This window comes from Balaenoptera physalus, assembly GCF_965194825.1.
Source record: "Balaenoptera physalus genome assembly, chromosome: 15".
NCBI lineage: Eukaryota > Metazoa > Chordata > Mammalia > Artiodactyla > Balaenopteridae > Balaenoptera > Balaenoptera physalus.
Genome location: NC_138894.1, coordinates 51,206,829 through 51,224,207, shown reverse-complemented (window position 1 = coordinate 51,224,207; position 17,379 = coordinate 51,206,829). Strand labels below are relative to the sequence as shown.

General features: G+C 32.2%; 1 protein-coding gene across 1 annotated transcript in view; it reads right to left on the bottom strand.

The window, feature by feature from the left end:
* Positions 1-17,379, bottom strand: part of PPP4R3B (protein phosphatase 4 regulatory subunit 3B) — a 62,048-nt gene that overhangs the window by 19,470 nt on the left and 25,199 nt on the right. Inside the window, 4 exon segments of the mRNA XM_082426253.1 lie at positions 1,661-1,819; positions 3,481-3,522; positions 5,655-5,757; positions 6,861-6,992. Coding sequence (XP_082282379.1) covers positions 1,661-1,819; positions 3,481-3,522; positions 5,655-5,757; positions 6,861-6,992 — 436 coding nt within the window.

Genomic DNA, 17,379 nt, shown 5'->3' with positions numbered 1-17,379 from the left:
TATAAATGTACAAAATAATAAAAATATTAGAAGATAATTGAGGAAAATATTTGTATAAACTTAGGACATAGGAGACTTTCCTAATAAGCAAGACAAAAAAACCGAAAGCCATAAAAGAAAAATAAGACATATTTGCTATCATAAAGAATCTTATAGCAATTATATGCAAAACAATGCCATAAATAAACATAAAGACAAAAGACAAATGAAACTGGGACATTTTTTTCCCCAAAATGTGATAAACTGCTAATATCTCTTACAAGAGCTCTAAGAAAAAGATAAAAGGCAATTCACAACAGATAAAATGCAAAAGCACTAAAATGTAAAAAGATGTTATCAAGGAAAATGTAAATTAAAACACAAACAGAATACATTTTCCATCATCAGCTGGATAACATTTTAAAAAACAGTAACAATGAGCGCTATTCATTGAGTGCATTCTTCATGTCAAGTGCTTCAATCTTTTGGGAAAGTAATCTGGAAAGTAAATTAAAATTGAAAAAGGATATATTAAAATACATAAACATTTTGTTCTGGCAATCCCAATATAGGGAATCTATCCTATGGAAATAAACCAGTAAAGAAAGATTTATGTATTGGGTTGGCCAAAAAGTTCGTTCGGGTTTTATGGAAAAACCCGAACGAAATTTTTGGCCAACCCAATACCAGGCTATTTATTACAGTGCTATTTGAAATGACAAAATACCAAAACAATCCTGTAATCCATGCAGTGGAGAATGGTAGAATAAGTTGTGAAAGAGCCACTCTCTGAAATGTTACTCAGTTATGTTTAGGAAAAATATTAATTCACACCATATCCGATGACCTAGCGTATTATTAAGGGGCTGAGACGTGTGTCAGCATGATCCTGTTTCTATAAAAATAAAACATGAAAACCTACACATGTGTGAATGTTTATGTAAATTTGCACAGGTATGGAAAAAGGAATGGAAAAGAAGTAGTGCAGGCAGTTAACAGTGGCTATTTTAAGGCCTTAAAAATAAAGGCAGTAGTAGGGAGATTAACCTTTTCTCTATACATTAAATTAAATGTTACATTTTAACTATGATGTTCATGCTCAGAAGAAACCCACAGGGCTCTTTTTATTTCGAGGGAGAAGGTTTCTTTACCTCTATCAGCAGGTGAAACTATGAGAGGAAACTAAAGTTAGGGTTCACCGAAAATCAACATTTAAGCAAACATCAGCATTTAAGTTTGACTTTTATTGGTCCAAGTGGTCTCCTGAAGGGCTACCCATAAGTTATTTTCCATGTTCAAATAAATAACCTGAGTTATACAAATACATTTCAAGGCCCATATCTCAAAAATATAAAAAGAGTCACTACTAAATGACAGTTTGATGAAGCAGATGTAAAAGGCAGCAGGAGTGGTTCTATTAGTGAAATGTCATTGCACATGGTATTATGTCACAACTGAATCTAAATGTGAGCAATATGTGGGTGGGGGAAGCACTATGACCTATTCCTCTTGTCCTTTAAATAAAAGAAAACAAAACATTAGTATTTCTCACAATCATCTCTTTAACAGCACATGCACTTGCTAGAAAAAAATAATTCCACATGGGTAACTCAGGCTTTTCTATTAAAAATGCTGTTCCATAAAACATTTTGTAAGAATGTTCATTGAAACTGTTACTTACACAAGGCCAGGAAAGTGTGCTTTGAATTCATCAAGACCAAGACTCTTCTTAGCAAGTCCTTGTTCATAATATAGTTTTTTATGTGATATGTGTGATGTTCCACACAAAATGTGAGTAGCTCTAAAATTAAGGCAAGCAGCTGTGCTGTTTGATAATTATCTACAAAGAAAGTCATCACATGAAAATAAACATTGCAATACATCGAAGCAAAGAGAATAAAGTGTACATCCTATATTTTAGAGCAAAAGTAAAACTGTATTTTCTTCTCCTTTTTGTATCAATTAAAGAAGCTACAGATTTTTATTTTTTCATTAGGTAGACTCTCCAGAAGTACTAGCAGTTTTACCTACTAAATAGATATTCTAAGGCTCTTATATAAAATATTTAATAATGTTAAATAAAAATGTACAAATATGATAATAAAGCCCTCACTGCATTGAGATTTTCTTGGTAATGTTTCCTTAATATGTGCTGTCATTAATATTAATGGATCTATAAAAGGGTCCACTGCACAGTAAAAGAGGAAATACCTTAAACTTTTTGCCTAAAGTGGTGTAACACAAATTTCCCAAGAAAAATTAATATGCTTTCTTTAAAGACATCTTTAAGGACGTTTTTGGCTGTTTGAATATCAAGTGAAAAATATTACATCATGATTTTAAAACAGTAATCTTTTTAACATCAAATCATGATATCCATGAGAGGCCTACTGAAATATACCAGCTCTTTCTTCCTCAAGAGGCTTTGGTTTACACATTCATGGAGTGATTTAAAATTGCTTCTTGAACATCAAAATTGAATGTATAGGTAATTACCCATACCTACTGTAAATATTTTAGGCAAGAAAATATTAAGCTGTGAAGAAATTACGGAATCACAGCCTTAGAGAAAAGAAAAAATAACTGACGTCATCAAGTCCAACTATTTTATTTTTCAAGAAGACTACACAAATAAATATTTTGTGGCGCATCACATGATGCTATCAGGAACAAATCAGCAATCTTTTTAATAACAGAATGACCATCAAGTATACAAAATACAATTCTGGTATTTCAAAGACCTTTTCTACTTTAAATGTAAGTAAAGAGTTCTACTTGTTTCAGACCAATTTGTACAACAGCCATCACCACAGCCAGTATCTGAACTAGTTCCTCACCATTAAAATAAATTCTCTAAATTTCTCAATTCCCAAATTTTATTTACAAAAGATGTTGTAACAGTAATCTGTAGTGTTAATTAAATGTCTTGTTTTCACTTTCCCAAATTAGGACATGAAATTACTCATCATATCTCTAATAATCAAATCTCTGAACTGCTTCCTAATTTGAAACTGGCTTTCCTAGAGCTTTGAAGGGCCTGGTAGACAAGACAGGAGGCCAGGTAAACACGGCATTATTTTCCATACTAACAGGCCAATATCTGATACGTATGTTCCAAGTAGAAGCAACCATGTTTATACTCAGATTCATGAACGATACCTACGCATAAGACTATTAATGAAGACTAGTTCCTAACTGATTGGCCTTAGTTTACTAAATTTACAAAATAAGAATGAACTAATCCTCAACTTTCAGACATCTCCTTAAAAAAAATGTCAGAAAACAAGCTCTAAATTTACAGAGAAAAACAAAAACAAAATTTCAACTGGGTTTTTCATCTTATATATTGGAGAAAGTAGAATTTTTTTCTTTAAAAAAAATCTAGTTTTGGATTTTTTGGATGAAAATATGTCTTTCCTAGCTTTGTATAAGTGCATTATATTCTGAATAGAAAAAAACTTACAGTTTGCATTAGTTCATAAAGTATGAATGTACACTTACCGGGACAAATTGTGCTGTTTTTGTTAGATCCAACTATATTATCTAATAAAAAAAATTAAAATCAGCGACTTCAGTAATAATATCTCACACTTCCCTAGCACTTTACAACATACAAAGCATATCTCTGATCATAACCTCATTTTACCTGCATAATAACTATTAAGAATTAGTAGCTTCAGTCAAATATTATACCTCTATCTGAAATCTTTTAGAGAACTGGGTGCAGATGAAGAATTATTAAAAGACAGTATCATAAGTATTCTAATAAAATAACATAGATTTTAACAATTAGTCACTTATGCTTTGAATTTTTAAAAAAATAATTAGAACATTATAATTAAGTTTCGATTCCTAGGCTCACATCTTAGAGCACATTTACGTTAGGAAACACAAGAATGTACATCAGAGCATTGTTTGTAACAGGAAAAAGCTAGAAACAACTTACATATACATTAGAAGCAGGATGGCTAAATTACAACATACTCATACAAAAGAATACCATGCAAGAGTTAAAAATGAACTCTAGGTATCAATGAGGATAGATCTCAAAAAAAGCATTGGGTAAAAAGGAAAAAAATGCAGAAAAATGTGTACGATGTAAGTCAATTCATATCAAGTTTGAAACTGTGAAAAATAATACCACATTATACATGTCACAATAATATAAACAAACAGGGGTGATAAACTCCAAATTCAGCATTTCTTGAGGGATGGGGGTGGGGTAGAATGAGAATGCATAAGAAACTATCTGTAATTTATTTTCTTTCTAAAAAAACTGAAAAAAATATGACAAGTTAGTTTTGATAGAGCCAACAGAAAGTATGTATCTGTGATGCTATCATCTAAATATTTCTGTATGCTGGAAATGTTTTATTTTAAAATGAAAGTTAAAAATGCATTTGTTTTAATTTACATAAATGGAACCTTTCTGTAAAACATTCTGTGACATGCTTTTTTTTACCCAATTCATATTTTTGAGAACTAATCAGTCGACAGATCAAAATTCAATTATTTTAACTGCTAAATAGTATTCCATTATACGAATATACTACGTTTTCTTCATTTCCTACAATGAACAATGCAACAACATCCTTGTATCTGTCATGTATATGCATAAATGTCCCCTAGGATATAAACTCAGAAATGGAATTGATAGTATTATGTAGGGTGTACTATTTTATTAGTTTAGTAAACATTCTCTTAACTGACTTCCTCTTAATTGACTTAATAGATTAGCCAACATGTTCTGAGAATATGCCCCCCCCCCCACATATCTCATGTCACCAAGCTGAGTTTGTATGCTTATCAAAGTCAGTCCTTTGTTTACACTAGTTGTATTTGGTAATATGATTACATAATTTAAATACTGCAGACTGATGAAATGTCACAGAACTGTAATATCTAAAGCTAAGTTGAATACAGCAGAACTCAATTAAAAAAATGATACCAACTTAGTCATACAAAACTATGAATACTTAAGTACTTAAAGTACTTAAAACCATAGTAGAATTCTACACTCAGACTGCTTCAAAAATATGTTTAGGTTTTCTCTCCACTATAATAAACTGAGACCAGGAACTGTAGCTGATGAATTACGGGTGCAATTTATTTAAGAATGCAATATGGAAATACAATAAAAAAAAAACACATACAAAAAAAAAAAAAAAGCCTTGACCCTATACAAACTATCAGTAAATGAGCAGCATTTAAAGTTAATGTTTATAAACAGTTTATTTTTTAAAATTATTCTCTGCTTTAACCAACTTTTTTGATTAACCTAATAACCTGATCCTTATGTTTTGAAATTAGAGAGTTTTTACTGTATTGCCAAATATGTCTCCAAAATGATGGTTACCTTGGATTTTGTAGGCAATATACTCTCTGCACTTACTCACTCTAACATTAACTCTAACAACTTTGGGAACAATCTCCTTCTTTTGCTAAGTGTTTACAGTTCTCTTCTTCAAGGTGTAATACTTTTTGCCATGTATTCTATATCATTCTCTACCACAGACACTCTGAAGCAAGGGAAATCATGATTTTATATTGCAGTTTAAAATTTTCAGTAGTAATTTCCCTGTCATAAAAAGCACCAAGTAAAGTGCCTGTTAGCTATAATACTTATCTCACTCTTTTAAAACAGAAATCATAAGCAGGTAAGTAAGAGGCCCCACCCTTTTCACATTTGTCTTCTGAAGTATTGGTCAAAAGTGGTGCTGTGAGGACATGCATACAATGGTTGTAGAAGAAATTTAGAAATTCACTTTTTTCAGTTTTCTGAAACATACAGAATTAAAAAAAATACTTTATTATCTTTATAATTAATAAAACATCTTCAAGAATTAGTAGTGCAGGTCATACACAAACAAGAGATACTTTAAGATACTGTGAAAGAATCAAAAAAAACTTGTTATATTCACCTTAACCTTATTTCTGCAGAACTGAAAAATCAGATCTATTTCATATTACATGTTCAATAAAAATGAATGTAAGAAAAAGATCAGATAGCATTATAAAAAGTTTTTCCAGGGAAAACTATCTAAAACAATTTTTTTTCAAATACACGTGGGATATGAAATGCAATGAAAAAATCTATGTGAGAGCAACTTTAACCGTTTAAAATTTGAAACCCCAGATTTCACAATGTATTCAAATTTGAAAAAACACCAAGTTGATTTATTAAGCCACTAGAAATGTTACAGATTTTAGATTTATTTTTTTTAATTTTAAGAATTTATTACTTGGAAATTTGGAAAATAATTCCTTTTGGTTTTTTGGCCATTATGTTTTATATAACTGGTTCTATAAACTTGTAATGATTTAAAAATAATATACATTTTCTCTAAACTTGAGTGAAGTCTATAAAGGAGAAATATCCCAGCATTTTGAGATAACCACTGTTAATATTTTGCAATACTTCCTTAAGTCTTTTTTTGTGCTGACTCCTTTCCTTACGCAGTTAAGATCATTTGGTATATGTTTTTTTCTTTTTTATTGTGATAAAAAACATATAACATAAAATTTACCATCTTGACCATTTTTATAGTTCAGTAGTGTTAATTATATTCACATTTCTTTGTTTTAATTTTTAAGAGGTTAACATACAGAGGCCAAGGGTCATAAATGGAAGTGCTAACATTTTACCAAGATTTTAGCAGATTAAAATCTTGTATTTTGCTGCAAAAACAACTGCTAGAGGAACATTACTGCTACTTGAATTCTGAGTGTACAAATGTTTGAATATTCGTTTTTCAAAATTGTACAAATTTACAAAATTTTGATTTTTACATATATTTATATATTTATACATAACTTATTGTATATAAAATAATCTAAAACTGACTAGACCAAAACGTTTCTATCGCAGAGTAATTTCTTACATTAGTTGTAGCCAGCATGTTCTCTGGATCAATTAGAGTACGAAGAAGTCCCATTAACTGAACAGCACCTCCTAGCTCAGGATCAGTGTCACAGATCATTTGTTCAATTACTACATTAATGAGAAGGATATCCTGAAAGAAAATGTGTTTCTGTGAGACCTGGTTTGGATATAAGACAAACGTACCAGCTGAAAGAACAAAATCAGAATCATACAGAAAAAAAAAAAAAACAAAGAATGGATGAACTTATTTAAACCTTTTTTTCCTAATGTTTTCAAAGTTCTATAAACACACTAGAGCATAAAGAAACCCACTCAAAAACAAAACAACACAATGCAAAAATCAGAGCACACGACAGCTTACAATATCATCAACACAGGCAATGGAAAACAAAATCATTTACCAGAAATTCTTGTTCACTGGAGGTTCTAACATATTTTCAGTCTAGGTTTTAGCCTCAGGCATGAATTTAGAAGTTGACTAAACCCAAGATTACACACATCAAGTGATCAGGAACATAGATTATGTCAGCTTCTAACAAGAAAATCCTTTCTGACAAAAATATGAGAAAAAATAACCCAGTACACAGCTCTCCACAGGAGGTAAATGGGTACACATTGTGTTATATAATGATCTAAAGCAGCCAAATAGATTTATTATTACATTAGTAACATGTTGTTGGGTCTTAATATAAAGAGCTACAAAGCAGCTTTGCAGATACAAAATTTACTTGCTTTCTGCCTGTATTTTAAAGGTAGATACCTTAAGCATTAAAGTAGGATACAAAGTGATGGTTCAGGTCAAAGGAAAAAGTTTTGACATCAACTCAGAGGATTTGAGCACAGGTTTATTACTGGGGGAAGAAAGGTAGTAACTGAAGGAGATGAAATAAGAGAACTGCATGGAATGAAGATAAATTTGTTGAACTGGGAGAATTTTGTAAAATAATAAAAAGAAAAGTTCCAGTATAAAGCACATTTTGTAATTATTTTGCTTTTCTAGTCCCTCCCAAACTTAACATACTGTGTTATGCTAAAATATTTCCCTGTGAAACTGTGATATTAAATGCAATGAAGAACCATCAAAAACCATGTCATAGCAACTTAACTGCTTAAGATTAGAATCTCACCCTCTACCATGTCTCAAAATTTGAACACCAATGAATAATTCTATCATGGCATCAGAAACAATAAAATTTCTTCAAAGAGAAATTATGAAATATAATTCACAGAGCTACATTAATAGACTCAAGCCTTACTTCAGTTAGAGGAGAAAGAGCAAATTCCACCGTAATCCGCTCCTGTTTCTTATTCTGGTATGTTCAGCAAAGTATATCACATATAAAATGTTAAGATATTACAAAAGGTATCAGCTAGTGAGCTTTCTTCAGAACAATGATATGGTATTTACTTACTTTAAATTTATACCAGTGTGTACAACTTGGATTCTACCACTTAATTAGGGGCTCAGATAATTTGCTCAATTATATATAAGCAATTACATAAGTTCATTCCTCCTCCTACATAAGTTCATTCATTTAAAACTAGGCCAAAAAAAAAAAATATATATATATATATAAATGATGAATTTAAGTTACATCTAAATGAAAACACAGTTGCAAGAAAGACTTCTTAAGGTATAGCTCATATACTGAAATAATATTTCAGTATATATACTTTTAAAGCTTTTTACCCTTCTCTCTCAAATGCAGTTTCTTACAAATCCTGCCTCATAAGTACCAATACCAAATTCTGTTGGTCTACAAGCAAAGATAAAAGGGAAATGACCTGTGCTGACTGAGAGTCCCATAATCTGGTGACTTGTTGAAGTGAAAAAAGCCGATTTATATATTTCATAGTGAAATAGACTGCTACAGAGAACTATAGCCTTTTCAGGAGATAAAAACTGCCTTTCTCAAAGACGAGTAAAACTTCCTTGACAGACAAAGGTATATGCACCATTGAATGCTATTCTGTAGAACTTTTTAGGGTACCCGAGCTTGAGAAAGCAAGGGCACAGAGGTCAGTAGGTAAACAGGAACCTTCGGGTTTAAAAATTATGCTTAGATAAGATGTCTAGAATACACAAGAAAATAATTTGGAAGCCTACTAAACAGTAGAGGAAGCTTAACTGTAAAGTAAGCTTTAGCAACAGTCTATGACCGTTTGCTCTCTAAGACCACCACTGGGTCAGAGAACTCACACTGACAGAAAATAGGCTACAATACAAAATAGAGCCCTGGAGGAAAGGCATCTTCCATTGCCTATCTCAGATGCAGCCACAGCTGAAAATGTCCTAAGGGAAGGAACCTAAGCTTTGGAAGAAAATGGGCAAGGAAAATTCTTTAGAGAACAGAACCAGGGACAGCTGGTTTGGTTAATCAAGAACCTCCAGGGACAATAAGTCTAAGCTACTGATATTCAACAAATATTTGACAGACCAGTGCATCATAGCTGTGAATGAATGACTGCTGTATGTATGTTCTCCCTTTTCCCAAACAAAAGTAGTTTAATTGTGATGTTGGGGCAGATAAATTATCTTTTTGTTTAAAGGTCCCTGAAACATAAGGAGCCTTATCTGGACCTGAAGAGGACTGCACAACACCCAAATATTCTGGACGTGAAGTCTCCAGACTGGATACAGAAGTCTCCCTTGAACAAAGGGTGAGTGATGAAAGAAAAGTGTATATGGACGTTAGGTAGTTACAGAGAGGGCTGTGGCTGATACTACTATATGCCACCTTAGTCTCTATTCTCTTTGTCCTGCTAACAGAGCCCAAACTTTGTTCAGAGAGGCTATGTACTCAGTTAAAACGCTGTATTTCTGTTTCCATTGCAGCTAAGGGTGACTCACCTCTGGTCAAAGAAATACAAGTAAAAATTGCTAAATGGAACCTCTAAGAAAGAGCTTTAAAATGAAACAGAAAAGCTCTCTAGCTCTCTCCATTTTGCCCTCTGCTCCCTTTCTTCTTCCTGCTTGGAGGTGGAATAGCAATCTTGCAACCTCAAAGTAACAGACATTAAGACCAGAAGCTCAGGATGACTGACTCATAAGATGAGTCTTCTGGCATCATGGAGCTGCTCCTTGACTAATTGTGACATGAATAAAACAAAATTTTTATTAGGTAAAACTATTATAGGCTGGTTTTTCTTTCTTGTTTTATGATTAAAACAATTACAATTAACATAATATCTACCCTCTTAGCAAATATTTAAGTATACAATATTAATTATAGGTAATATGCTATACAGTAGATCTCTAGGACTTGTTCATCATGTAAAAGTGAAACTGTATCTTTTGACTAATACCTCCCTGTTTCCTCTACTCCTCATCCCCAGGCAAGCACCATTATACTCTCTGCTTCTATGAGTCTATTTTATATTCCTCATATAAGTAGTACCATATAGTATTGTGTCCTTCTGTGTCTGGCTTATTTCACTTAGCATAATGTCCCCCAGGTTCATCCAAGTTGTCAAAAGTGGCCAGATTTCCTTCTTTTATTAAGGCTGAATAATATTCCACTGTATGTGCATGACAAATTTTCTTTACCCATTCATCTGCAGATGAACACTTCGGTTGCATCCATGTCTTGGCTACCATGAATAATGCTGCAGTGAACATGAAAGTGCAGCTATCTCTTCAAGATCCTGATTTCAATTTCTTTGGATTTATATCCGTAGTGGGACTGCTGAATCATATGGTAGTTCTCTATTAATTTTTGAGGAGCTTCCACACTGTTTTCCATAGTAGCTACACCAAGGTACAGGCCCACACAGTGCACAAGGGCTCTCTTTTCTCCACATCCTTATCAAGACTTGTTACCTTTTGATTTTTTGATAAGAGACATCCTAATAGGTGTCAGGCGATACCTCATTGTGATTTTGATGCACATTTCCCTGATGATTAGTGATGATGATCACTTTACCTGCACCTGTTGGCTATTTTTATGTCTCTGAAGAAATGTCTATTCAGTTCCTTTGCCCATTTTTAAATTGGGTTGTTTTTTTTTTTTTTGCTATTGAGTTGTAGGAGGTCCTTACATGTTTTGGATATTAATCTCTCATCAGCAATTGTGTACAACTCTACACTTTTATTCCCCAACCCACATACTATGTTACTGATATCAGAATTTCTTTTTATACTGTGTATCTATTAACAAATTTCTGTAGTTGTAGTTATTCATAATATCTTGTCTTTACCTTTTATACTGCATTAAAAGTGATTTACATACCACTATTAGATTATTCCATTGGTCTATATTTGCCTATATATTTACCTTCACAGCGAGATTTACACTTTCATATGCTTTCATTTTGTTGTTCAGTGTTCTTTCATTTCAACTTGAAGAGCTACCTTTAGCATGTCTTAAAAGTCAGATCTAGTTTTGACGAACTCCTTCTTCAGTTTTTGTCTGGGAAAGTCTTTTTTCTTTATTTCTGAAGGACAGCTTTGTCAGGTAAAGTATTCCTAGTTGGCAGTTTTTTTTTTCTTTCAGCACTTTGAATATATCATCCCATTCTCTACTGGCTTGCAAGGTTTTTGCTGAGAAATCCGCTGAAAGCCTTCCTTTGTATGTGATGCGTTTATTCTGTCTTGCTCTCAAAATTCTCTCTTCTCTTTGATTTTTGACAGTTTTATTATAATGTATCTCGCTGAAGACCTCCTTGGGTTGAATCTGTTTGGGGACATATGGGCTTCATATACTTGGATGACCTTATCTTTCCCGATAAGTTTTTAGCCATTATTAATTTAAACATGCTTTATGTCCCTTTCTTTTTCTTCTCCTTGAGACTTTCATAACGTATATATTATTTTGCTTTATGGTGTCCCATAATTCATGTAGGCTTTCTTCACTCTTTTTCATTCTTTTTTTTGTTCTGATTGGACTGATTTTAAATGGCCTGTCTTCAAGTTCTCTGATTTTTTCCTCTGCTTGATTCAAGTCTGCTGTTGAAGCTCTTTATTGATTTTTTTCAGTTTAGTCACTGTATTCTTCAGCTCCAGAATTTCTTCTGGTTCTTTTTTAGTTTCTCTTTGCTGAACTTATTTTATGTATTGTTTTCTTGATTTTGTTTAGTTATCTGTGTTCCCTTGTAGCTCACTGAGCCTCTTTAACACAATTATTTTGAATTCTTTGTCAGGCAGTTCATAATTCTTTTTTTTTTTTATTTTTAGGGTTGGTTACTGGAACTTAATTTTGCTTCTTGTTAAGTTTCCCTGACAGCTCTCACCTGGATTTTGGAAGTCTCATGGAGGTATTCTTGTCTGTGGATGGTTGTTAAATCAGTGTTTCTGTTGCAGGGATAAGGGCTGGAACTTCCTATCTGCCATCTTGCTGACCTCACTCCTCATCTTGCTGATATATTAAGCCAAACTCATTCCTAAGTGATACATTAATTTCTTACGTCTTTCCTTTTTTCTGTCACAGGTCAGGCCTTCTTTTTCCAGTTATCTCCAGCTGTTAGAACTATCCTTCTAAAACCGAGACCTGATCAAGACATTCTTTTGCTTAAAATAGCTACAAGATAAAAGATTCACTCCTTAGACTGGTTGTATAGGTAGTAAATATTCTAACCCTGTGCTGTCCAATATGATATCCACTTGTCACAAGAGACTTTAAATTAAAATCAGTAATTCCTCAGTCACACCATCTACATTTTAAGTACTTAATAGTCATAGGTAGCGATTGGCTACCTTGTTGGATGGTTAAAGAATAAACATTTCCATCATCATAGAAACTGAACAGCACTCTCCAGGCCTTTTGTTACAGCTTCTTTGTTGAAGAAGGGAAAAGGAAAAAACAGACAAAGACAAAGCGAACAGACTTAGATAAAGAGAAAAAAAGAGGGAGGAGAAAGGGGGCAAAAAATGGGAATATTTCACAATCAATAATATCAACTGCCACACTCAATGATATTAAAGTCTTAAAAACATTGGTTTCTAAATCCTTGCGTCAGATGGGTTTATTTTTTAGTATTTTGAAGTCTCATTTTAATAAAACATGAGTAGTTATTAAAGTAACACAAAAGAGACACAAATCCACAAACTGTTCTATTCTGAATAAGAGCCAGTCTTTTGCAATAAAATCTACTCTGAAAATAAACATCAACTCAGACTTCCACTTTTGGCCAAGATGAAGTGACAGGAACTAGATTTACTCTTTTACCTCAAACAACAACAAAAACCCAGACAAAATATATGAAACTACAATTGGTAATACAGTAAACATCAGCCAATGAAAGACACTGAGAGATGGGTAACAAATGAGATGAGCCCTATGATACATGTTAGGTATTATTATTATTAATTACTGGATTCTGCAAACTAAGTAAAAATCAACTTCTAAAAAACTGGAATTAACCACGTGTCTAGAGATTATGTTGTATATAGCAGCATGGAATAGTAAGACAGTCTTATCCCAGAGGTACACTCACCTCAGCTAACAATTAAAATTAGTCTACTACAATGCATTACTAAACCCACTTCAAAGTAATAATGTGCTTTCAGAGACAATGAACAAATAGTTCCTAAGAAATGTAACTAATGATTTAACATTCATCAATGAACTAAAAGTATTACCAGCATTATAAGTTGTAAAACATGCTTCATTTTCTTAGCAAGCCTGGTGAACAGAAGGAATAGCTAAATTAAAAGACTCAGCCTCTAACTGCAGTACAGCTAATAACTAGCTATGTAAGTGACCTAACTCTTCCATGCCTATTTCTCCAATGGAACTAAAGTCTAGTGGTCACTAAAGTCAGACCACTCTCAAAATTCAAGCCAGCATTTCTAATTGCCTGTTAAAGTTCTTTATTGGCATTAAAACAAATCTAATTTTCCTTAACCTGCTTCTCCAACAATGGCATTAATCTGGCTAGAAAAGTCATGCTCAAGCATTACAGCAAAATAATCGAGATGTAAGACAAACTACAGGAAAATTCCTTCTTCGGATGTCAAACTATGACTTGATCTGAAAATAAGCCATTATAGAGTAACCCCAGTGAAATTATTCCAATGCTGGGTCACCAAAATCTATTCTAGAGAACACTCCCTTAAATTTACAGTCTTAAGAGGGCCCAATAACTCCTTTCCCATTAATGCTTGCTTACTCTCATGGTCTCTTTGTTTAACTTCTCTTTACACCACCATAGTAGCTTTGCAATTACAACCTTCAATTTAGAACCAGTTTCTAAATACTTGCAAAATTCTGGGGTCTAAGTCAGGGGTCATTAAACTACAGAACTACCTGGCTGGTTGTTCACTTTGTAAATAGTTTTACAGTAAAACATTTACTGGAACATAGCCACACCTATTCATTTTCAAACTGTCTATAGACAGTTCATACTGAAGTGGCAGAGTTATGACAGAGACCAGAGGGCCTACCAGTCTTATTTACCTTTTGGTCCTTTAAGAAAAGTTTGCCATCCTTCATTTAAATAGCAACATTTAAGTGAGTTTAACCACATTTTCTGGGAGATAGTTCAAAGTTTTAGTTGTTTCTAAATCAAGTTTTAGAGAAACGATACTCCTGTTGGTTTCATCACACTCCAGCCTCATGCTATTCTTAGAAACACATACTTTTGTTTTTAAAGTACATTTAAGTGGGTGTAAGAATTTTTCAATATTGCCAAAAATACTGAAAATATGTAATTAGCAACGGAGGGAAAGTTTTGGGTATCTACAAATGGAATTTAGAGATTATCCCGATTATCAGGTGACATCTCTATTTTCTGATTGGGAAACATAAAGAACATACTTTATTTCATTGCTTCTAAGACAGATTTCTTAAAATTTTAACTTCTTGATGTTGAGATATATTTTATAACCTATGGCATTACACACTCACTGTTAGCCAAGTGGCAATCATGACAAAGTTACATGAAAAATTTGTACTGACACTTTCTGGTAAGATCAAGAAAATATCAGAAGCTGTGTAACTTAGATTCCATGTATATAGTAAATAAGAGGAGAAAGAAAGAATGGCAAGAGCAGGAAGAATATTCTGAGGTAACAGGATAAAAATAACTGATGTATGTTGTGGAAACACTACCAGTTTTTAAAAAACTATCTAAATGTACAAATCATAAAAAAAGCTCATGCATATGAAATTTGCTCTTGCAGCTACTTGAATGAAGGTTACAAGTATTACAGAACCAATACTTCTTTCAATCCATTCTGATGTGTTCAAAGAAAGCAGCAACAGTTCTTCAAATTCTACAGAAGAACTTAATCTAACTTCTTTAGTCTGTGAAATGGCAAAACAGCCTGGACAAAGAAAACTTAAGCTCACTTTTTAAAGTTGGGGGAATTTCTTGGTATGATGTGTTGAAGGAAATGTTACTTCTGTACTATTCCTGACACAAAGAAATAACCTGAATTGAATCATGAGGAAACATCAGACAAATCCAAATTTTCGGATATTGGAACAGAAAGTTTTCATTTTTGTCTTGGGTAACAAGGGGATAACTGGGACACGGATAAAATCTGAATTAGGACTGTAGTTAGATAACAGTATTGTAAAAATGTTATTTAATTTCCTGACTTTGATAATTATACAGTGGTAATGTAGAGTTTTAGTAGATAGACACCAAAGAAAATAGGGGTAAAGGAGCACTGTGACATCATTTCCATATCTTTTTCTTCAATGATTCAGAAAAAATTAATTATATATTTATGTATGCAAATATGTACATACAAATACAAGCAAAGAAAGACAATGATAAAGCAAATGAGAAATAAAGTATTAACAATTGGGAAATCTGGGTAAAGTGTATATGGGAGTTCTTTGTACTATTACCATAATTTTTCTGTAAATTTAAAATTACTTCAAAATAAAAAGTTAAAAATTGACACAATTTTAAGAAATAAAATGTGATATGTTCAATACAAAATACTGAACAGTCAACCCATAGAGATTAGCTTACGTATTTATTTTAAATTTCTTTTTATGGTAAATTTCGCTCTCTATTACAAATTCCATGTATACAATTCTAGAAATAATTTAGTAAAAAATAAAATAACCCTAAGGCTAATATCATATCTATAGAAGTTAACATATGAATTTATTCCTAAGTGAGAAATACACTGAAAATACCTGCCAAAATAAGTAGTTCAGCAGTAGCTGTATTACTTATCCAGTCAGATTCTAAAAGAAGTTTTACTGAATGTTTCAAAGGTCATTAGCATAAAAATGTTTGAAATCTGTAGCACAGCAATTATTGCTAAATCTATCCTTCCAGCTTGGATAGAAATAATGATTATAGTAAAAAAAGTTAATATTGCTATTTCCTTGTGTCTCAACACATATTTTAATACTGTAATCCATGTTCCTAAAACCAAATCTGCTCCCACAGTAGCAGAAAGAAAAGTCTGAATGCTGTGCATTTCTTTTAAGACAGCATCAAAATATCAACTGCCCAATGAATACACAGGTAAGTTATTTCTTCTTTCTTTTAAACATTACTACCAACTCAATATAGTAGAATTCAGCATGTAGAATCCTTAATTTTGGAAATTAAAAAAAAAGTAATTTATCTTCATTTGTGGGCTAACAATTTTGAGGCAACAAAAATTTTAAATTGGAAAATTGTTAGACCTGAGAAAATTCAGGGAAATGAAAGACCTTGAAGACTGTGACTACAAGAAAAAGAGAAATTAAAAAGGGACTTTTCATTGTTAACGATCAGTAACTGCTTCCCCATGTCTCATGCATCAACTAAATGTAAACAAGAAAATCGTTCTAATGAAAACAGAAATAAAAGCTGTAAAAGTTAAGAATTCTAAGCTAGTAAATTATTATTCTCATAGTCTGAGAGATTTTATGATGAATGCTCTTAATCCCACACATCACTAAGGATGAAGCAATAGAAGTATTAATTTCAAAGTTATCTTTCGTAAAGGATGGCACTAAGATAAGAATTTCAACAGTGAGATTATACTGATTACTAAACTAGGTATTTATTTCTTTAAAGTCAGATTTAGCATCATTTGGGTTTTTTAAACTTTAAAATATACTTAACACAAAATATTTCTATTTCTTTTCTACTGCCTAAATAATAGCATTAGCCCAAACCCATTCTAAAACAAAATTGCTTTAAAAAAAAAAAAACACTGGAAATATCTAACAGATAGAATGTAAAAATCTAACTGGACATTAATAAAAAATAAAACATATAAAACAACTATAGTTTAATTCAATAGTAACAAAAACATAAAAGAATCAAATAACATTGGGAATCTAAACCTTCTTTAAGAAGGGACATAATTGTATTTCAGTTATTTTCTATTTAACACTAACCTATATTTAACATAAGAAAGGGTACTTCAATTACAGCTATATGTTCATTTTGTCTTTAAATAGGTTAAGGGGAAAGTTTAAATATTTTTGTAGTGGGAAAACACAACATTGGTTTCATTATTAAATGTTCATCCCCACTAAAAAAACAGACGCATTTGAACCAGTAAAAGCAACTTCTTAGTTATATTAGATAAGTGCCTGACCTAAGGGTTTAGAATTATA